At 40.3% G+C, this 24,588-nt stretch overlaps 1 protein-coding gene and 1 non-coding gene across 4 annotated transcripts in view; both read left to right on the forward strand.

The window, feature by feature from the left end:
* Positions 1 to 12,792, forward strand: part of LOC134221986 (uncharacterized protein C14orf119) — a 36,751-nt gene extending 23,959 nt beyond the window's left edge. For all 3 annotated transcript variants that reach the window (XM_062701145.1, XM_062701157.1, XM_062701151.1), the window contains one exon: positions 5,288 to 12,792. In XM_062701145.1, coding sequence (XP_062557129.1) covers positions 5,288 to 5,548 — 261 coding nt within the window. In that variant the 3' untranslated portion in view covers positions 5,549 to 12,792. The remainder of the gene's footprint in view (positions 1 to 5,287) is intronic.
* A 2,943-nt stretch (positions 12,793 to 15,735) lies between these two features.
* Trnaa-agc (transfer RNA alanine (anticodon AGC)) lies at positions 15,736 to 15,810 on the forward strand. Its single transcript has one exon. It is a non-coding gene; the product is annotated as a tRNA-Ala (tRNA).
* Positions 15,811 to 24,588: the final 8,778 nt, after the last annotated feature.

Consider the following 24,588-nt stretch of genomic DNA (forward strand, 5'->3'; position numbering starts at 1 on the left):
GCTCATGCGCTGTCGTGCGCGGTTGAAAAAAGCGCGTTCTTCAATAGTTTGCTGTAGCCATCGAGCAAGTAAGTACAGAGAGTTCAGTGCGTGTTTTATCTTGTTCCGGACAGCAGAACGATCGCGCGATCTGCCGAAATATTGTGTTCTGCATTGTGCGGGCGGTAATAAAGTTAATCAGTTCAGTGCGCGTTTTTTCGGAGTAGCTTTCGAGCAAGCATTGTGCAGTGCTTTTTTTGTCGTCGCTAAGTAGTTAAGATATCAAATCAATCCTTGGGGAAAAAACGTAAGACACGCGTTGCTTTACCGTTTTTGTATCATCATGAATGTGGCGTCGTTCAAATGCAATAATTATTCGCTTACCAAGGCGATTTCCAATATATTTCCTTCCCAACTAACATACTATTCCTTTCCAGTGCTCGGTCTCTTGTAGCAATGAGTGTCGAACTAATTTCCTCTCTTTATCCTAATTGACTGTGAGAACGTGGCCGGCATCGTTATTGGTCTTGGTCTTAGTTTAGAGTCCCTCGTTGGCATTCGAACGATGATCAGCCGCCCCTAACATGGGGAACAGACGCGCGATCAGATTTGCACCTCCGGAGAGGGCGAATCCCCCCTTCCCTGTCAGCATACGACCATAGTTCCCAACTTCTAGTAGCATTTCTGGATGAGTGAGCCTCCTTGTAGAAGGGAACATTTCAGTTTTTCGCTCAAATTCATTTGACGGCTCTTTTGTCATGGTTTTTGATTAAGAAGCTCGGTATGAATATAAAATGGACCAAAGACGACTTTAACCCCGGGAGCGCACAGTGGTTCCCCCATAGGTCATAAATCCAAAAACACGAATTTATCGAAATTCAACAAGTTATCCCTAAACTGCTACTTTATGGTATACCATATAAGATGCCATCATCATTTTTGTAGAATTTGAGGTAATATGACCTGTATAAGGCTTCGAATTTAAGATAATCCAGCTAAATAAACTATACGTGAAAATGTTGGCATACCTCATGAAACTTATGTTTTACCCTTGAATTCCGTCTTGAAATATCCTCTGAGTAAATATTTACACGCAAAACAAAAAGTTGTGACATTCTTTGCATTAATCATTTTGCATCAAATCTCGCATGCAAACCACTCACAGAATGTTATACTTGTTACGTCAACTCATTGCATTAAATCGGTTTATTTGGTTTCGACCAACACATCTAAACGACTCTCTTTAGCTCCTCCAGCAACAAATATATGCATCGTGTACATTAGCATAGCTACGACTCACACAATCTTCCCGACACCGTTCAACTTGATGGTGGACAAGGACGCAGAGCCAATTCCATTTTCATCGCCCTTTGCTATCTCTATTACCCTTCTACTTCATTCACATAGTATAGAACGAGGATTATAATAGTCTTCTAACACTACTTCTCTCAGCTAGTGTATAGCCCAGATGGCAAGCGCGTCAGCCGGATAGCGCTAGGCTTGGTGGACGGCATAGGTTCAATTCTCGATTTCTGTCAAATTTTTTTGTAAGCAAATAAGGTTGGCGAAGTATGTGTAAAGAATTCGTTCCTCGACAGAAGTTTAAAAATAGATTCTATGTAGACACAAACACAAACCTAGTTCCTTTTTCTCGTGACCAGATACCTAATGCAATGGCTTGCTATATCGACTTAATGCAATCTGTGCATGGGCCTCAGCCTCATGCAATCTGTGCATGGAATTCATGCACGATTGTCATAAAATCATGCATTTTCTGGTTGGGTGTACACTCTAATCTACATCTACATGCTATTTCAGCTGGGACCGCTCGCAACCTAGCAAATGGTCAACGAAAAACTCTAATGTGTTTTATGAACAAATTCACAATTTTCTTCTGAATTTCATTATGAACATCCACCAATAAAATATGTTTTCCCTTCAGATCCCCTCCAGAAACATCCTGTGAGTAAATATTTACACTCTAATCTGTCATCTGAAGGCTATTTCAGCTGCGACCGTTTGCGACCAAGCAAATGGTAAACAAATAACTTTTCTATGTTTCTTCGACGAAAAAACAATTTTCTTCTAAATTTTGTTATCTTCATCCTCCAAGAAAGTATGTTTCCCCTTCAAATCCCCTCCAGAAACATCCTCTAAGTAAATATTTACACTCTAATCTGTCATCTAAAGGCTATTTCAGCTGCGACCGTTTGCGACCAAGCAAATGGTAAACAAATAACTTTTCTTTGTTTCTTCGACGAAAAAACAATTTTCTTCTAAATTTTGTTATCTTCATCCTCCAAGAAAGTATGGTTCCCCTTCAAATCCCCTCCAGAAACATCCTGTGAGTAAATACGTACACTCTAATCTGTCATCTAAAGGCTATTGCAGCTGCGACCGTTTGCGACCAAGCAAATGGTAAACAAATAACTTTACTATGTTTCTTTGACAAAAATACAATTTTCTACTCAATTTTGTTATCTTCTTCATCCACTAAGAAAGTATGTTTCCCCTTCAAATCCTCTCCAGAAATATCCTCTGAGTAAATATTTACAGTCTAATCTGTCATTTAACGGCTATTTCAGCTGCAACCGTCCACGAAAAAGCTAAGTGTAAACAAATAACAAAATTATGTTTGTTCAACAGATATCATGTTTTCCGCTCAATTTAATCGTGTACTATAATTTCTTTCTGAATATCCTTCAAGTGTATTAATATTTCTGGCTGCTGCCTTAATGGAATTTCAGTTACCATAGTCTGCGACTGAGCTTGGAAATAAATAATCGATGGAAAAAAATACCAAATTGATGAACACGAGTATCATGTTTTCTTTATCATGATTAGCTTTATGAGACTGAAAAGCATCTGACATCTCTGAGAATATCGTGGTATAATAGTATTATATTTAACTTTAAATTGATATATTAAACCTTTTTGCCTTTCTCATATACTTCTTCTTCTTCTTCTTCTTCTTCTTATTGGCATTACATCCCCACACTGGGACAGAGCCGCCTCGCAGCTTAGTGTTCATTGAGCACTTCCACAGTTATTAACTGCGAGGTTTCTAAGCCAGTTTGCCATTTTTGCATTCGTATATCATGAGGCTAACACGATGATACTTTTATGCCCAGGGAAGTCGAGACAATTTCCAATCCGAAAATTGCCTAGACCGGCACCGGGAATCGAACCCAGCCACCCTCAGCATGGTCTTGTTTTGTAGCCGCGCGTCTTACCGCACGGCTAAGGAGGGCCCACTTTCTTATATACTAAGTATACGTAAAGGCTATGCGTTTGTTCCAAAAACGAACTGTTATAGGATGGCCGGAGATCCATAGTATTAGATACCAGATGGTATATGTCTGTGCGTGTATATGTGTGCGTATGTATGTGCGCAAAAAAACTCACTTATTTTTAGGCACTTATACTTATAAACCAATATTTGGAAAGGGCGTAACAGCCACTATTTATTCCTTCTGATTCTTCGTCTACACATTTAGCTATATATGTGGACAAAGAATCAGAAGGAATAAATTTTGGCTGTTACGCCCTTTTCAAATGTTGATCTAGACTTAACCGATTTGCTCGGAACAAGTTGCGTTCCACGTGGAATCATATCCTTTTGTTTTCTAATAAGAATTGGCCAGATCGCACAATGGGTCTAAAAGTTATGGCAAAAATACATTTTTTCCATATGCACTAGAAAGGCATTAGCATGGATTAAGGTGGATTTATCAGGTTTATTTTCGTTTACTACTTTCACAATAACAAGCATCTTCACACCCACGCATCTTCCTCAAGAATGTAAATTGAACGTTGTTTGTTGGATTTTTGCATATAATACTGAAATCGGCTTCGTAAAGTATGATAATGACTGAGCCTACCAAATAATTAAAAAATAGGCTGTTTAACCCGAAAGATACTAAAAGTACACCATTTTACCGTATAACTTCCGTAATTTATATTTATGACCGCCCTTCTAGGGAACGGAACTACTGTGGAGAGGTTGCTCCAGGAGTACTTATAGAAGGGGAAATTTTAGTTTTAGTGCCAATACCAGGCATTGGGCGTTTCTCATGGTTTCCGATCAGGAAGCCAATCATGCATATAAGATGGACACAAACCATAATTACATAATCTATACCACACTTCACCGTTGGACAAACGAAATCAGGTTTACATTTGTACTGTGGAGAACCATGACTTGTCTTATGACTTGTTTTGACGTCGTATGACTTGTTTTGGCATAAAATCTGATAATATATCTGATATATTCTATTGATTTCCAAGGAGGAACTCGAAAGTCATGGACATGGTCTTAGTCAAAACCATGAAAGATATGCCATCGAATGACTGGATACGGCGCAGGAACTGGAATGTATCATTTTTCATGCTTCTTTAAGATAATTCGAAAAAAAAAATATTTTCACGATTTGCTGATAGGAAGCTATTAACAAAATCGTCGTTTGGCTAGTTTTGGCGAAATATCCCCTTCTACAGGTTCACTTAGGGAAATAAGTAGGTCCCAGAAGGGGTCACAATCGTCAATGGTCCATTTTTTAATTCATACCTTGCTTCCTGATCGAAAATTATGGTATGATGGTATGATTAGCTTTGGCGCTAAGACTAAAATAATCCCTTCTACAGGTTCCCCGGGGGGGACCCCAGCAACTCCAGGTTTCGTCTTTTTGATTGTTTTTTCAGTCTTGACGCATCAGAAGACTTTTGAAATAAAATCATAATGGAAGAACGGTCCAAAAGTTTCGACGAAATCGCAGTTTTTACCCTGGGTCCTTTGAGAAAAAAACAGATATGGAAAATATTTTGTTTGATATTAAGATTGTTTACTAAAAAATGTAACACACTTTGTTTTAACTTCCTTTGCGCAAAATCCCTAAATGGCAAACTTAACTATGCGTATCAAAATTAAGCATCTTTTCCAAAAAGAGCAAAAGCCATTTTTTTTTAATTATTCAAATTTTTTATTGGTAAAAAAAAGTATTTCAAAAATTTATTGTTAAAACTGCAACGCAGTGGCAAACATATTGCGACCATTTTGTCACGCTTCTAAGACTGTGGCAACTATACTGCTACATTTTTTAAAATGTGTTTAAATGAACTGTTTACTGTATAACGTTCATACATTTGAGTTTAATTTAGTACCATGTGAGCATTGTGTCTTATTGTTGTTTCTGTTGATTCATTGTTTAGTTTCTTCTGCCTTATGAAGGGAAAAGAAGTGAAAAAATCTACATTTATAAATTAATTGATAGAACTAAAATGGCTAAACTTTTCTTTTTCAATATTGCAGGTCAAATTGTTCAACGATTGGTCAACTAAATGGCCCGAGTCAAACCGTGAAAAACTTCTGGAAAAACTAATCGAAATAGATCCCGATTTCGGCAAACGGGTACACCAGGAGCTAGCGGGAGAACGCAATACCGTCGACAGCGAGCCCAGTTTGGAATTCTATGATAATGGACCAGAACCAGGGAGCATGAGCCCCTGCCTAATCGCAGCAGAACCCACCATCGAGCAACCACCCATCGTCCTGGTGATCGGCGAAGACTAAAATCGAACCTCCATGAGGACCCGCTAATGATTGTTTACATTCCTTTTGGCTTCCTTGCGTCGCGCGTGGCTCAAGACAACGCGGCAAAGCAAGTACGCGCACTGAGAATTCATATTTTGTTCTTTTCGTTTTTTTTTGTATGAAATACGTAGTAATTTGATATTTATTTATGCCACTACATTATGCGTAGCTCATATTCAAATAATTTATTGCAACTGATTATTACTAGCCCGTCGAAAGCGAATCTCGTCGCTATCCCACCACAGAGTTTATCTTTTTTGCAACCCTTGGAATAGCTATTATTTATCTAACTTATCCAAACTCTATTCGAATGTACTGTAAAAGTCTGATGAGATAATTTGTGTAATTTTGTTTAAAGAATGGCATATCTCTAGTTCTTAACCGCTTTGGTCGTTAGCTTTTTAGAAAATGTGTTTCACATTTCTAAGCCTTGCCGAATACAGTGAGCCAATGATTGTAATTTCGAGAGACAAGGAGTAATTTTGCTACCACTTTTTAGACACATTCATTTATTACATTTTACCCCAATACGATGGACATTTTTTAGGTTAAGCGCTTTTCTTATGTTTCAATGAAGGCGCCATGTGCTGATTCACTATTATGAAGCATTCTTTGGATTTTTATATAGATTTTAGCTTATGCTACGAGAAGCTTGGCGTGAAAACAGTCGAATGTTCCAATTTGATTTACATGGCCGATTCAAGTGACCTGTCTACCAATGTTTTATAATTCAGGCGTGATGGACACAAAGCTGAATCTTGAATACTGAGAGTAAATTGAAATTGATGGCTTCACATTGTGTAAGAGCGAACACGAAATCTGCAAGCGCTGGATTGAAACTCGGCAGGACATCACAGCAGAGGTAGACCCAGGGGCTCGTGGCGACGAAACCTCAACATAGTTAAAGATGAAGTCGATTGGAATCTGATCTGGGTCAGGTCCAAGCTGAAGCGAATTGCCGCCTAGGATAGAGATCTTTTTCATTGGCCCTATGTATCCCCACTAATTTACGGATACACCTACACGATTAGCCAATACGACGAAAGATCGGGTGATGTGCGTAGTTTGGGGCGTTTTTGAGTCCCTTTGTAACACGTAGCGCGTTGCTCCATGACGATGGTCTTTCGTGCCTGCTATTTAACATCGCTGTGGAGGAAAGAAAACGATGGTGTATCTAAAACACTCATTAGATTTACTATGTCTGAATCTCGATTTATGCATATGCACAACCGGAACATAGGCAATTAACTTTGAATGAATTGGCTCATTAGACTGGTTGTTCTCGACAGCCACAAGGCCTGGACACTCCCCACGCGTGTCGATTCATTCTAAGCTCTCACGTTCCAAGTATCGTATCGGCTTACTCAGAGCATATATTACCTAGGATCGGTACTACGCTGGCTCAGAAAAACTCACTATCAAAGCGGACAATAGCAAACAACACGAAATGGCGGAGCAATAAGCGTGCTACTAAGGCTAGGTGTTTAGGAACGAAAACTATTAGTAGGTTCATATTTTGTGTTATTCAATTAAAATCCTTTCTTCTCAAAAAATCAAAAAATAATATTCATTGCTAACGTGCTGCCAAATTAGGCATGCTGGGTTATTAGGCCAAACATGTCGTTCGGCCAACCTGGTTATTTGAAGGGCCGTTTGGCTGGGCGAGTCATATGACCAAAAGTCATTTGGCCGATCGATTAATGATAATTGAAAAAATTAGAGGTGAGCAATCAGATATCAGAGCAGGAAAGTAAGACGTCTCACTTCCCACATATCATTTTTTATTCCTCACTGTGAAAAGCGAGAAATGAGAAATGAGACGTCTAACTTCTTATGTCTCATTTCACTTTTTACAGTGAGAAATAAAAAGTCACATTTCTTAATACTTGTCACTTCTTCCATCTCATTTCTTGCTTTTTACTTATCGCTTGTTAATGTTCAACTCTCATTTTTACTTCTTGCTGTGAGAAGTTGATAATGAAAAGATAGAATGAGAAGTGAAAACTTCACGCTTTTCATATTTACTATTGCTCTGCCAAACAACATTTTTGGGAGCCTTTTGGCCAAATTACATTTTAGGTCAAAATGTTCCTTTCTGCAGAACGACCGTTTTGACCAAACGGCATTTTAGGCCAAGTGATCTTTTCGGCCAAACGACTGTTCTCTACTAAATGACCTGTTCTACAAAACGACATTTTCCGTCAAACGATTTCCAGTCGTATGGGCCTTACAAACACACTTTTATTCATTTGGAGAACTCAATAGTCTACTTTTAACCAAATCAGCTTGAATTTTCTAAAAACGCTCAGAACTAAAGATAGAATAGAACAGGCCTGCCCAACCTTTTTGAGCCATGGGCCAATTTTCAGAATCAACATCTGCTGGCGGGCCAAAAAATATTCGGTACTTTTTTACATGCCAACTATCAATAATATTGTTTTCATTTTTCCTGGATGGTGAAAAACTAAACACGATTTTATTGTGTACAAAGATTAATGTTTATATTTGTTTTATGTACAGGTCTTTTGTTCAAAAAATGGCATAGGAAACATTGGATTGTTTGCTACTCTGCCAACGCTTATTGATTTCGTAATCAGCAACTGAAATTCGTTTTTTACGGCTTTCATTCTTGAAAAGCGCTGAAAAAGAGCTTATGAAAGATGTTTCTACCTGAAATTTAGATTTGAGCTCGTCGTTGCATTGGAGGTCAATAATCTCCATTTGAAACATTTCAATTACAGTATTCACATTAGTAAACGGAGTCGAAAAAAAAATGGAAATTTCGTTTCTATTTTCTTGAAAATCAGCGAATAGGCCAGAAAATTCTAGTTGAAGGGCTTCGATTTTACCAGCAACTGTGCCAAAGTGTTAATTCTGTTTCAAAAGCTTTAATGTTGCTCAATAAAAGTTCGATGTGTTGCCTTGCAGCTTCATGTTCAAGTCATTTTGAGAATGTTTCGTGATACCTCTCAAGCATGGTACCACGGCTCAGTCAACGAACTTACTAATAATCCAGTAAATATCTGTATTCTGCTTCCATTTCTGTCAACATCATTTTAATAGGTAATGATGGAGCTCCCCCGCGATGATAAAGTTGATTTTTTTTAATGATGGGCGTCAAAACTTCAAGATTGTTTTCGCTCATAGACTCTCATAAGAGAGATCCTGCAGGCCAGTTTCCCTCAGGCCGTTTCCGGTAGTCATTCCACTCATTGGGATCAAAGCAAAGCTGTTCCTTTGTGATTTGCACATCAATATTTTTATCAATTGCGAGAGATTAGAATCTGAAGCAGAAGGCTTTTCCACGTGACGTAGTTTTCAAATCTTCTACGAGAACTTTTTCACCATTCTGGAATGATTTTCATCCGTTTCATAAATTAAAAAAGTCAGTTTTGAAACGATTTCGTTTATGGGTGGACGCGACGACACTCAGTAACAGCAAAACTGGCCCGCGCTACAATTTTCCACTTCGTGTTTGCCCGAAAGAAGAAAGTTTGTTGCTTCGATAATCCACGATAATCCAATAATTTAAATCAGTAAAAGTTGCGGGCCGGTTCTGAAGTATTTTTATTAAACGCCGCGGGCCACAAAAAATAGACCCAAGGGCCGCATCCGGTCCGCGAACCGTACGTTGGGCAGCCCTGGAATAGAATTAACGTGGTGGAGAAAAAAGAAAATGGTCCAAAACCCACTGTCTTTCGTCTGCTGATCCTTCGATCTTGATTAGAGTGATCCTTCTCATATCTTTTCCCGTATTCTCTTTCCATGTGCCGGAATTAGCCGATGGCAGGCTAAGGTCCACTAATAATGTCTCTAAACAATTTCAATAAACATTTTATTCGACGTAATTATTAAAATCTTTTCGCAGAATAAAGTCATATAAACAACTAGTGCTACTAATGCCAAGCAAATCTAAAACAGGACTCATTTTTCAAATCTATTAAGGCCGGAACAAATACGAATTCCTTCTTTTACCATGCTGGTCTTTGGATAACGAAGGGGGTAGTGAATAAAAAGTAAATGGATAAATTGATAAAATCGTAAAACTTATAAGTTTTTTTAAAGAATTTTCTGAATAGCTTAATATTTTATCTATTTTTCCAATCAAATTTCAAATAATAAAATAAAGCCACAAAAAATCAAGACAGAGGAAGAAAATAATATTTGTTCCGGAATAATTTTGCTCAAGGAATTTACCTAAAGTTGATAAAACTAACTTCTACATTTTGAGGTGAACCGGTCTAGGGCCGAAAACCTCATTAATAAAGACAATAAAAGAACTCCTACATGCGCTTCTTTGCAAAAAAATTGCTTCAAACATTTGTTTTTGTGTCTTCGAAAAAATGCATCTAGAGTTTCTTTCTGGAAAGCCTACTACAGTCGCCTCTCCACATCTCGATATTGAAGGGACAGTAGATGCTAATATCGCTCCATATCTTGTGATCAATATGTTTTCATCAAGGAGGTGTTTTATGTGTCGAATTTCCTTGTTTTTCATCACAGTAGCCTATTTCTTACTTCGGCACAAGTAAACCAAAACAATAAATTTGACATTCAAGGTACCGCTTGAACTCTTTATGCAAAATTCGGGTTACTATGGTTGAATCATGTTGATCACAATAACTCTATAGGATAGTAGCGCCTCTAGCGTTCTAATACGTCTGCTTCTACTGAAGGGACTAGCGAGATAGGTCGAGATCGTGTAATGGAAGGAAAATTGAAATGGGTACTACAGAAAATAATGCGAAAATTGGTTCTATTTCTTTTAAAACCCATTTGAACTGCTCCAAGTAATTTTCGAGTTCAGTTATCATTATTATATCTTTTCAAACAAATTTACTAAATATGTGCTTTATTTTATTAATAATATCCTCAAGACGACGCCGGAGCTAGAACCCGCCTTTCGAACCTAGTCCTCCGACATTGACTGCCATCTGCCATCTGGGTCGATTGGATGTGTGACATGGCGCTCCATCATGCTGTAGGACAACGTTTTGATCCTCGGAGAATTTGGCCTTCCCCCAGGGAAGCACTTGGTTCTTTAAAATATCTATAAACAATTCGATATGTATTGATTTTAACCTCAACATCGATGAAAACAGGCGGTAGTTTCAAACCGTTGGACGCCCCTAAGCCAAACATCGTGACACCAGCCGGATTGATTTGGAATTTAAGCTTCACTTTCTCCAGAACATCCACAATTTTCTTCGGTGAAGTGAACCGGTCCGTGCGGCCGTTGGCGTCAGCATTGATGCTGAAAAGCTTTTCGCGTCGGAGAACCGGACTAACAAAAGAACAAAGAAAGCAATATTTTCAAATGAGTCACCTATACCCTGTACATGCAAGTCTTCTATGACGGTTTTCGCATGGATTTCTCAGAAATTTTGACGCCCTTGGCAAGTTTTCTGATGGAACGCACCAGGTTACGAGCAATCTTTGCACGACCCAATTTGAACATGTTTGGCATACGTGTAAAGCACAGACGTCCACTTCTCGGCTTCCGCTGCTTATACCCATCATGCCGAGACATTTTAAGGCGATAAACTGTGCCAAAAGTCATCCTACCACCATAACAATCTCATTCAGCGTCTGGATTCTGAGTGAGCAACAAACTATTAATCACTTCTTAAGGTTCCCCAAACACACGCGACGCGACAGTCGCGACGCGATTCTATCGCTTGGCGACAGCGATTCTGTCGCCATTGGTATGGAAGCGTAAATAGAACATTGCCTGCAGCGACCCAACGATAGAATCGCGGCGGCTAGTTGTCGCCGTCGCGGCGATCAAATCGCTTAGGTCTGGGGGAGCCTTTATGGGTACATTTTTACAAATTTGCAATAAAACAATTACAATCTTTCGGTGCGTTTAAACATTTTCGCATTCTTTTCTTTTCTACAGGGTGCAGACCCGAAAAAGCTTGTTGCTATGAAATACGACAACAAAACAAATGCCATTTCTTATTGTTGATGTGCTTATTATTGTCCAAAGATGGTCTAGTAGCCTAAAAATTTCAACATATCAACATAAGGAGAGTGAATCCTGAACAAATTAAAATCAGAACACATCGAGATGGAGAGATATTGAGAAAAGGAGGTTATCGAGATGTAGAATGCCCGAATGTATATGTAGATTAAAGGGACCGAGGAAACCATCGACATAGAGAGAGATATCGAAATATAGAACATCGAGATGTAGAGAACCGACTGTAATATTCTAATAAAAATCTTTCATATATATCTTAAAAATATTTCAGGAATTCCTGCTTCCGGAAGTTTTGTTTTATAAAGATCTAATTATTTATAAGTTTCCATAAATAGTCAAAGTGTAATTCTGCCAAAACATACACATGAAACGCTTCCAAAATTTCAAGACTATTATTTTTAAAACATTGTTTATTTTTCATTTTAACACGATAACTTCAGTAATTCGTTATTATACAAACATTCTAAGCCTCTATTAGCTCTCCTGAACGTTTCATTATTTGATAAAACATGTGGCATCTACTTTGTAGTAGTCGAGCTACATATTTGTTTCTTGATTGCAAGAAATAAGATGTGAAATAGATTAAGGGGCTATGGAGCACCCCACCTTCTTGACTTCGAAGCCTGACTAAGTTTAAAGATTGCATAATTACTTTCTATTAGAACTGGCGATCAAATACGGCGAGCAACAACAGAGATATGCCGTTCAAAGAATTTGTTAGAATGCATTCGTCAGACATTTATTGTATAAGAAAATTGGAAGTATAGTCGTTAAGGGATCAGTAACCCAAGAAATCAATCGAAGAAATCTAATTAAAAAAGGGCTCACTAAGTATGGAATAAGACAAATCAAAACATGAAGCTCATGATCATTTATGATCGCGTTGATGTAGTTATTAAGAAGAGAGTTAAGTAAAAAAAGCAATTTTGAATTTGCCATACAAGAAAATGTTCTCAATTACTAGAACGTCCATATAATATATTTAGCCAACAAACGTAGTAATAACCCCCTCGTAAACCTTTAAGGAAGCGAAATGTGAAACAATATACATATATTACTTGAGGTTGATTGTTCTGAAAAAAAAAATTAAGACTTTTAAAAATGCTAACTAAATGGTAAATAAAACCAGTGCAGTAGCTGCATAAATCACATTCCTATAAACTGCTAAACATGTCGAACACAGCTGTTGTGTGAAGAGTTGAATGAAACGACAATTGAAATAAAAATGCATTAAAAATAATCACCTCTGATAAAGCGCTGTTCTTTTACACCCTTCGATGCCCTCTTGATTCTAGGAAATAGCCACGGATCCGAGTCGACTCTGGCACCACTGACTGATACATGCGCGCGAGATCATGGCCATGGTCATCTGCGCCGACCGCGCGCTGTCATGCGATGCAACGCCGAAGCAACAACAGCGCACGACCATTGACCTCGTTTAATTCGGCCGTCATCATGTACCGAACCGAATGCAGGCGGCGGCAACTGCTGCAGACTCAAGTGGTAAAACGCTTTGCGAAATCGCGCTGCGTCTCTGCTCTTTGTAGCGCAAAAGCTTGTCAATACTTTTTATAGGTAGGTACCTACTTCAGGCTGGCCGACGGGGGTCTTCCCGAACATGGCGGGTTCGAGAGGGAGCCCTTGAAATGGCACTAATATAATTACGATCGGCTGTACCGCTGTAGCGTCGTTGGAATTCTAGTTAAGATGATCGTTGGTTATATAATTTCTTTTTGCCAAACTACTGTCATAACAATAGAATTAAATGAGCTTCGCGGCATAAGTTCGATGCCGCCCGAGTACGATCCCGCTGTTGGGTAGGTACAATGTTTTGATGTATGTTATGTTTGTCAATTTTACTCTCTTCTATATTGCCGTTGGCTAACAGTCATATACTGCTTCCACTGAAGAGGATTAGCCACTATTCGGGTTTTGTTAGGTCAAACAGTGCTCGCACGTGTTACATTGATGATGATGCGATAGTTGAAATGATTCATTTACCGGTTGAGCCCAATTTCGAATTTGAATAAGCAACTGAAACTTGTACATCAGATGTGTGGACATTGCCATATTTTAAATTTTTAATGCAATTCTAAATAATCAGTAAAGTCAGACTGCTGGATAATGTGAATATTTAGTACTGAACCTGAACCTGCTACCTACGTGATGTGTTACGAAGAACAGTCGAGTAAGACTTATTATGGTCACATTGTCAGCAACGGACCAGTTATAACTCAAAGAATCCCTAATCAATTTCTAACTCCGTGTTACTTATGAGGGTGGCCTTTTCATCTAGAATTCAAACCTTATTATATTTAACCTCCGCTGTGTTGCAGCTGAGATCTTTTTTGTACCCTCAAACACGTGATAAGTTTAAAACAAGATCAGCAGTTGTTTATGTTGGGAAGCATCCTTTGTCCAATAACAACGTAGGGCTTAAACTCACCCTGGTCACGGGGTAGGTAGTTGTACACTGTCGCCAAAGACTATTTATTTGTTTATTTAGCCTGAGGCCGGAGAGGTCTCACCAGTACACAACAGTCATCTCCATTCACCACGATCCATGGTTGTACGTCGCCATCCACGCAGTCTACGGAGGGTCCGTAAATCGTCTTCTTGATCTAGATCTTGCTCGATGCCCACATCGCTTTCTTGTGCCCGTCGGATCGCTGTCGAGAACCATTTCATTTCAATTGTATATATGTAAGTGTGAGAAACTTATTTACAACTTGTGTGCTGCTCGGGATTTTCACGTTCCGACATTCTGGCTACGTGCCCGGTCAACCACAGTCTTCCAGTTCCGCGCCCGTTTATATCGTGTCTCGTGCGGTGTTGCAGCAATTTCGTCCACTAACTGCTCATATTCGCCGTCATATCAGTCGTTTCTGTGATCTGGGGGCACCGTGCCTAGTGCAGCGGTTGCGGTGCTACCAATGGTGGATCGAATATCTCTCCCGCCATTTTCAAGAGACGCTGCGCCTAGCTGCTCTTCCGTTGGGAGTGCCACTTCCAGCTGCTGCGCGTAGTCTTGGGCTAGTCTACCGTCTTGTAGCCGTTTAACTTCGACGCGCGTTGTACACCGTCGAGAGTTTTGAGCGCAGGCATACTGCAACGAGGTAGTGGTCGGATTCAATATTCGCACTGCGGTAAGTGCGGACGTTCGTGATGTCGGAGAAGAATTTACCGTCGATTAGAACGTGGTCGATTTGGTTTTCCATTTCTTGAATAGGTGATTTCCTTCAGCCAAGGGCTGAAAGGCTCTCTAGTATAGAAGAAACAATTTTTTTCTTGTGGCCCTGTGGATATTCTTGTGGGGTAAGAAAGTGCTTTAGTCCGAAGCGTATTTACAATGAATCGAAGAGTGCTGTGTAACAAGTATGATTTGAAAATCATCGCTGTCAACTCATATGTGAATATGTACGTTATGTGGAAGATATTGATTTGGAAAATGTATTGGAGGTAATCACTTTCCCTTCGATGGGACTCGAACCCATGACCCTACAGTACGCTAGACTGGTGCTTTAACCAACTAAGCTACGAAGGACCTCCGTCGGCCTTCGCAACCTAGCGGCTACTGAACGAGCTCGAGATTCCCAAATTGGCCGCATAGTCAAATCACTCTCAATCCATTTCTCAAGCCAATACTTCCACATGTGTATAGTACACGTTCACATTAGAGGAGCGTGAGTATCTAGAATGTCTGGCGGCTATACACATTCTTCATCAGCAACTGTACTGATCAAGTGAGGTTGTGTAAGCTATTTGCCAATCGGTCGTCAAGCTCAGACCCGGAAATAGGCAATTAACTTTGATTGAACTGAACTTGAGTTGCGTGCTCTTGCCTACGCAATGCGGTCGGGTCTGAGCTTGACGACCGACTGGAAAATAGCTTACACAACCTCACTTGATCAGTACAATTACTAATGAAGAATGTGTGGAGCCGCCAGACATTCTAAATACTCACGCTCCTCTAATGTGGATTGTAGATATTACCAGTTAACCAGAAGTCAGACTTATCTGGATATGGCGTCCATATACAGATAAGTCTGACTTGCGGTTAGCGGCAGTATACACATGTGGAAGTATTGGCTTGAGAAATGGATTGAGAGTGATTTGACTATGCGGCCAATTTGGGAATCTCGAGCTCGTTCAGTAGCCGCTAGGTTGCGAAGGCCGACGGAGGTCCTTCGTAGCTTAGTTGGTTAAAGCAGCAGTCTAGCGTACTGTAGGGTCATGGGTTCGAGTCCCATCGAAGGAAAGTGGTTACCCAATACATTTTCCAAATCAATAACTTCCACATAACGTACATATTCACATATGAGTTTTCATAACATTGTAAATTAACGTCCAAGTCGGGTGGTTTAATCCCCGGAAATAGGCAATTAACTTTGATTGAACTGAATCGCTGTAAATTTTTTGCTTCATTTTCCATCAATAATAAACATAATTTTAAATATTAAAAAGCTTGAATCCTAAACGTTGGAACTTTATGAAAATAGTGAAGTACAGAGTAGTGTCGTAAAGTGGAAAGTATGAAATATTGGGAAATTTCAGTTGCGAAAATTTTCACGTTGGCATTTTCACATGGCAATGCTGCATCTGCTGATGTTGCTGTGGTTGATCGACGTCAATCACTCACATTAGCGGGCCGTCGACGGCAGCGGATCATGTGGACAAGAGAGATGAATCAATACGTTATCCGTTGCTACTACGTTTGCACCAGGATGGAGACGGATATGTCCGGCAGACCAACAGTGGAATTACAACGACAGCAAATGAAGGACGAACTAGCCAATCATATAGACACAGCAGTTACACAGTTCCGTGGGACAGACCCCATATCCCGACACCGGATACCAAAGTTGCAGTACTCCTATAGGTTGATGAGTGCAGTAAGCATCCTTAACCAGGATATTTTGCCACAGTACTTGGAAACCGTGGAGAACCTTGAGGAGCTGCACGCGCCCACAAGGTAAGAGTGATAGACGCGCACGCCCAATCGACCAATCGACGTTCTGATTGATGGACGGCACTTCTCCGACATTATCGACGTCAGGACATATCGTGGCGCTAACATCGACTCTGACTACTATCTGGTGATGGTTAAACTACGCCCCAAAACTATCCGTCATCAACAATGTTTGGTACCGACGACCGCCGCGGTACGACCTAGAGCGACTGAAGCAACTTGAAGTCGCCACTGCATACGCGCAGCATCTCGAGGCAGCGTTGTCGGAAGAGGGTGAGCTCGGTGGGGCCCCTCTTGATGACTGCTGGAATACAGTCAAAGCAGCCATTAACGACGCAGCGGAGAACAACGTCGGGTATATGGGACAAAGTCGACGAAACGATTGGTTCTACGAAGAGTGCAGACAGATTCTGGAGGAGAACCCAAGCAACCAAAAGTTCGGATAAGAGGGGATGTTTTGGCTTAATCAGCTCGCATTTTAAGTAATTTTTTGTATGGTGGAAGCGTAAAAGTGAACTTTGAAGTTCCGTTAAAATGCTTGGAACTCAATGTGAACCAAAAGTGAACCAATTGGTTCGATTAGTAACAAATTTAAGTAAAATCTGAACTTTTGGTTGCTTGGGAAGGACGCAGCGTGGGCGGTCGCGCTGCAGCATGGTACCCGGCAGAACGTGGAACGTTATAGACGGAAGCGGAGGCAGCAGACCCGCCTTTTTCAGGAGAAGAAACGCCGCCTGGAAGAAGCGGAGTGCGAGGAGATGGAACAGCTGTGCCGTTCTAAAAAACATGCAAGTTCTATCAGAAGCTCAACGCATCCCGTAAAGGCTTCGTGCCGCGAGCCGAAATGGGCAGGGATAAGGATGGGAGCATCTTGACGGACGAACGGGTGGTGATCAAAAGATGGAAGCAGCACTACGAGGAACATTTGAATGGCGCTGAGAGTTCAGGCAGTGAAAGTCAAGGCAGCGGAGGAGATGACTACGTCAGTTCAACGGACGATGGAAGCCAACCAGCCCCCACCTTGAGGGAAGTTAAGGATACCAAAGCTAAAGACCAATAAAGCAGCTGGTAAGGTTGGTATCGGAGCTGAGCTCATCAAGATGGGCCCGGAAAAGCTAGCCACCTGCCTGCACAAACTGATAGTCAGAATCTGGGAAACTGAACAGCTACCGGAGGAGTGGAAGGAAGGGGTTATATGCCCCATCTACAAGAAAGGCGACAAGCTGGAGTGTGAGAACTTTCGAGCGATCACCATCCTTAATGCCGCCTACAAAGTGATATCCCAGATCATCTTCCGTCGTCTGTCACCATTAATGAATGAGTTCGTGGGCTTCATTGACGGCCGCTCGACAACGGACCAGATCTTTACTGTACGGTAAATCCTTCAAAAATTCCGTAAATACCAAGTCCCAAGCCTGTTCGTTGATTTCAAGGAGCCATACGACAGTATAGACCGCGTAGAGCTATGGAACATTATGGACGAGAACAGCTTCCCTGGAAAGCTTACCAGACTGATCAAAGCAACGGTGGATGGTGTGCAAAACTGTGTGAAGATTTCGGGCGAAAACTCCAGTTCGTTCGAATCGCGCCGGGGGCTAAGACAAGGTTATGGACTTTCGTGCCTTTTGTTCAATATTGCGCTAGAAGGTGTCATGCGGAGAGCCGGGTGTAACAGCCGGGGTAGGATTTTCAACAGATCCAGTCAATTTATTTGTTTCGCGAATGACATGGATATTGTCGGCCGAACATTTGCAAAGGTGGCAGAACTGTACACCCGCCTGAAACGTGAAGCAACAAAAGTTGGACGTTGTTGGGCAGGCCACCCACAAGCAAAGGAACCTGAGCATGGCGTATATCGACTATAAAAAGGCATACGACTCAGTACCTCACTCTTACCTTCTTAAGGAACTGCAGTTGTATAAGATAGACGGTAACGTCATCAGGCTAATGCAGCACGCTATGGGGATGTGGAGCACATCCCTACACATTACCGATGGAGAAAAGGTGTTACGCTCCAGGACTCTCAGCATCAGGAGGGTCATATTCCAAGGCGATACCTTTAGTCCTCTATTGTTTTGCCTTGCCATGAACCCTCTTAGCAGAGCACTCAACCAACACAACTATGGCTATCATTTGAAGAGTGGGGAAATGAGGACACACATTACCCACACCTTCTTTATAGACGACTTGAAGCGGCTTGTAACGGTATTCAACAACGACATCCGGATGGAGTTTGGAATCGATAAATGTCGTTCCATACATCTACGCTGGGGTCACCTAGTGTATGCCGACAGTTTCCGAATCAACGAACAGGAAGAGATTCGAAACATGGTTGAAGGCGAAACGTACAAGTTTCTAGGTTTCCTGCAACTGAAGGGAATTTGATCAAGAAGGAACTGCAGGAAAAGTTCTTGCATCGTGTCAACGGTATTATGACGAGCTTCTTGTCGGCCGACAACAAGGTGAAAGCGATAAACACGTTTGCTGTGCCCTTGTATGTACAGTACCACTAGACCATAATGTCCAAACAACATTCTCCAACAAGATAACGAAGTACCCCGACTTGGCGGAGGAGTTGAAGCAGATGGAGTTGAAGACCTGGAGGACGTGCGTATAATTCCGGTTGTTATCTCAACAACTGGAATCGTACCGAAATCTCTTCTGAGATCCTTAGGAGAGCTGGAACTATCTCATAACCTCCATAGCATCCAAAAGACAGTGGTTCTTGGAACTTGCAGTATTGTAAGAAAGTTCCTGAACCACCATAACTAATACATCCGGTGCAAACGTTTATTATAGGATTCTAAGTCAACCGGCGAATGAGATCCACAGAGCCCAATCCCATTGGCATTGATTGCCCGGGGTAGGTGAAAATCCCCAGCACGCTTGCTGAGGAAGTGCCAAAAATCTATAATAATAATAAAGGAACGGTCGACAAGCACCTCCACACGGGCATTAATGAACAAACTAGTCGATTATAATTATTTATAGTCATAACTCAAGAAGTGCTCGATTATTCAGAGATTAAATAATCTGTTAAATACCTGTGTTTTGAATATCGAAAACCTGAATAAAAATTTATTTAAATTCTGCTTAAGATAATTATTGTTCCAGAGACACGCTTGAGCAGTATACAGGGTGTTCAATAAGTTCGAATACACTTTCAAAAAATGTTTAAAATTTGTAATTAAATTATTTCTTTTCCCGGTTACATTTCATTGAAAGTATTGTTTATAAGGAACGTTTGTAACATATCTTCTGGAATGACCTTTATTTTGTACTTCTTCACGAGCTTCAAACGTTTCTGAAATCCATCGCAAGCGGCACGCACGGTCTGCATGGGCATTTCGTTCCAGATTTTGAAAATTACGTCTTGAACTGGTCCAAGTTACTGACCTTGTATTCGTACAGCTTTAACATAATAAAGGACCAAACAAGAAAGTTAAGAGGGTTCAAATCCGGGAAGCTGGGAGGTCGCAAAGTTTTGTCCAAAAAGTCGATGAAATTGTCCCCATTTTCCGTGTATAAAGGGTTATCGTCCTATTGGAACATGTAGGGCTGATCTCCGTCTTATCACCGGGGGTATCAATCTTCCCCAAAATCTCAGTTTTGTAGTACACCGCAATGATTTTGACCTTCAAAAAATGCTGTTTACAATGCCCCAATCCATTTTCACCGCGCGTAATAAACAAACAACAAGTGACAGAATGTCAACACCACACACATCCGTTAGCGTATATATACCGCTAAAGCTGACACCAATACTTATACAGAATATGTACATTGGGCTTACAAACACAATGATCAAACATTTGTATTCGAACTTATTGAACACCCTGTATTTACAATTTGTTGCATTTGCCTTATTTTTCAAATTCAACGTGCTAATTTTATTCTCTGAATTCACATGCTACACACTTAAAATAAAGTGCATATGTTTGTGAAATTTCACCGAAATCTCAACAGCAGTACTATTCGGCGAATAATTTTACAGATTTTCGGTGGTTTTGAAAGTTTAACAAAGGATGCTCTTATAATTATGTTATAATTTAGATCATTCAAGGTTATCGCATTAACCTATGAAGTGTCTTATTTCACAACCAAATAATATTTATACAAAATTGCAATCAATGAATTGTTATTTTATAATTCATATTTCCATCCTCATATTATAAAATCATCGATCAAAACTAAAAAAAATTAGATAATTATAAGGGGAAAGGGGTTTTTAATTAATGTTTGCTCTTTTCGTTTCAGAGAGCGAGCAAAGGCGCTTAAATCTAGGCTAATTAGTCAGGGCAAGACTAATACCTTCGCCCCATCCAAAGAAAACCATCATCTAGGCTAACGGAGTTATATAAATTTATTAGCAAAGTCACTCCCAACGTATTTTCACAAACTTTCTATCATTTGCTTATAATGATACTCTCAAACCACATACCCTACCAACCATCCAATTCCTTGACATCTATGAAGGCGTCGGTGAGTCGCTGGCTTCTCGTTAAGTTGATGTCATATCATCATTTCCTTCCCTTCCCTAGTAACGGAGAAGATGGGCGTGGCCAGCAATGGTAGCTTCCATGCTTTACCATTTGGACCCCTTATTGGATTGCCATTAAATCCCAAATGGAAATCCATAAGCAAATAGGGTGAGAATGTTAAATAATATACATGCCAGCTATCAGTATGCAATCTACGAAATACTCCGTTACAACGCAACGCAACGGACTACCGTTCGTATTTACAAGCTACATTGATATTTCACTTTTTACATAATCTCAGTATAAGCTGCCATAAAACTCTTGTCAATATTTTATTTGGTGGATTAGAAGCATCGACTCTTTCAAAACAATCGAAAATCCATCGAGAAATGGCTGATATATTAACGTTCAAAATAGTTTCACTACTTTCGTAACGCTTTTCTATTTTCGCAATCGCAAAGTGTATCCCAGTATAGAAAAAAACATACGTAGTCCTACGTCAAAAGTTTTTCATTATGAGCATATAAAGTTAAGACAACTTTCCATGATGCAAATGTCGCAACTCGGGTGTTTGTGAAAATTGTTATGTACAAGATAGGTACGGTAAAAGGGCCGAATTTTCCTTTTGTCCAGCTCAGAAGATAATGCATGTCACGAACACTAATCATTGAGATGCAGCTCGAATACTGGTCTATAGCAGTAGCTGCTGAAGCAGAGAATGGTGTCGTTATTTTTGTGCAAAGTCATGCAGTGTTTTCGTTCAAAGCAACAACTCGGATCACGGATAAATCCAAAGTAGAGGAGATCTGGTTGACGGACCGATATACGGTCTATCGTTCATGGTATGCTATCAAAAATAAAACGGTGAAAGACGGTAATTGTTGCCTTAGCTTTTCCTTCTCTCAATAACACCTCCAAAACTATTCCTACTACGCAATAAATAACAGTTGAAGGGGTTGAAATAACTTATTTGAAGCGAATTGAAACCCAACGAACCTGTCCAATAACCATTATAATTAAGCAATGTGCAAAACATCCTTATTTACTGGGTTTTGGTCGAATCTAGTAAACGGAAAAAAATGAAAATCATCATTTCCTCATTTCAGACAAACCGATCCAATAATACCAATAATACAGCACCACAAGCAGCCCTCAATCGATCACGTAGGCTCAGAGGATTTTTCTTTCACTGTCGATCGATCGGTTATTTTAACCCGTCGACGAAGAAACATATGTCCACCAATAGTTTCAGAACCTCATTTTTCGTTGATTCGGTTTAAGGTCACTCCTGACGGAATCCAAGTTTCAAAGTGCTCGCGTTTTCGGGGGCACACCACTCGATACGGAAGCAACGCACAACTGTCATTTTTGTTGATTTAGTTTTGCTGCGTCGCAGCATGCGTGAAAAAATAAAAATGACAGTTGTGCGTTGCTTCCGTATCGAGTGGTGTGCCCCCGAAAACGCGAGCACTTTTAAACTTGGATTCCGTCAGGAATTAACATATCAGAATAAGCATAACGATTACCGCAGGCTTACACATGAGTAGTGTTAAAAAGGGCCTTCCGCTTAGCTTCAAACACTAATTAATATAAAAACTATATGCATATGCACCAGTTCTGTAATATGAGTATATTTAACAGGTGGTTACAAGAAGAATACTATTCTCATGGACAAAAAATATAATTCTTTCTTATTCAATTTTTACAAATACCTTACACAACATCTTGTTTCCCACAAAAAGTGAACTTATGTCACTGCTAATGTGGTTCCTCCAACGAACAATTTATTTGCATCTTCATTAATTTTCGCATCGATTTCCACGCTGATGGCTAACAAGCTGCCCAACAAGACCTTGAACATGAAATTGGAGATGAGCATTGAAAAAAATCTGTTATTTGTGAATCGCAGCCAACCAGCGGCCGGCCTGCGCCCGGTTCGTTAGTGGAGGTAAAGTTCCGCCCGTCTGAGGTATGAAGTTCAAATCTTTGATACTCAAAACGCTGCACACTGTACAAAATTTGTACAACTGGGAAATGAATCATTTACCTTATATTACAAACGCACGTGTGATGTGTATAAGCCATTATTATAATAAAACTAAGGCACATATGGGCTGGAGGATCCGATCCATCCAAAACCACTACAGTTGTTGACAAAGCGAATAACCTATTGGATGTCATTCACTGAACTTCATAACCCTATGGAGTTAGTTTTATTAACACAAAAGACCATTACCTATCGTTAATCTTCTGCACGTTTGAGAGGAACTTGATAGAGTTTCTTAGACATAAACTGTGCCAATTAACTGACACATGGTTGCTTTGATGTGTGCACTAATTGCCATAGATGGTGTGAGATTCACCATGATTGTTATCCATTTCTCAGTGTTTTAACCCACTATGCGTCAAACAGTTGAACAATGGAATTCTTCCGACGCCAGAGAACTTGAATAAGATTCTCAGCGAATTGAGTTCAATGCTGGGCGGATGGTCAATATGTAGCTAATCGATTTGACACTGGCGATTAGTATGGATTGGGCCCAACGACTGAGAATGATTAATTGTTTTCCGACAAAATCTCATTGTAAGTTCTGAAAACATCGAAAGATCAAATCAACCTTCCTTTCTGGATTGAAGGAAAATCCAAGCCAGGTTCGCTGCTTCCGGAAGCATTTAAGTCACCCGCTCGATGGAGTTGAGGTGAGAAGAAAAAAAACCCAATCCAATCATACAAACATGTAGGAAGATGGTTATAAATTATAATGTGTGTCGAATCCTTTCTTGTGATCATCTTCTTGCGTGTTCTTGACCCTGGCCGTGGAATCCCCGATCAGCCAGTAATTAGTTGACTCATAACGGTCCTAGGACGACGGAAAAGAACTAATTTGGCTGCAGCGCAACAAACGTTGCACCGGTCGCCACGGCACGGCAGCTAGAGAAGAGAAACCCGATCATCGGAAAGTGGGTTTTCCGCAAACATGCGTGACCTCTCGTTCAAGCCCAAGTACGAATGCGGGGCGATCGCGATCGCAGCAAGCAGATGGATAGATATGGCGTATCGCAGCTACTACAGTAGGCCAATGCAGTCCGTCAGCCCACGCATTGCCGATGACGTTCACAAAATAGGGAACTCAAATAAGATACGAACGGCGCGCAAATGCTGACTGAACTCACTCTCAGTAGGGGAGAATGGTGCATGGTACAACCACGGAGAAAAATGGCTGAACTCATGAAATCACTCGTATAATCGTTTGTAGCATTAGTGTGATTATCATCTCATTACACATCAATATGAGTTAAAGTTGAGTTATTAACGAAATATAAAATCGGGGAGAGAAATCGTCAATACAGTTACGCTCTTATAATTGAGGGGGTTAGAAGCAGAGGGGTGTAAGTGACATTTTGGTCAAAACTGAGTTAACTACAGCAAAAAATGCTTTGGTTTTAAAGCTTTGCGGCAATATATTGATATAGTTTGTATGTTGTTTATAAAAAATGGAAAAATTCACAGAGAACTAGTAATTTTTTGAACTTCCATACAATTTGTATGAAGCGAAAAAATATTAAAAAACTTTGCACCCGTTTT

The sequence above is a fragment of the Armigeres subalbatus genome, chromosome 1, assembly GCF_024139115.2.
Source record: "Armigeres subalbatus isolate Guangzhou_Male chromosome 1, GZ_Asu_2, whole genome shotgun sequence".
In the NCBI taxonomy this organism is placed as follows: domain Eukaryota; kingdom Metazoa; phylum Arthropoda; class Insecta; order Diptera; family Culicidae; genus Armigeres; species Armigeres subalbatus.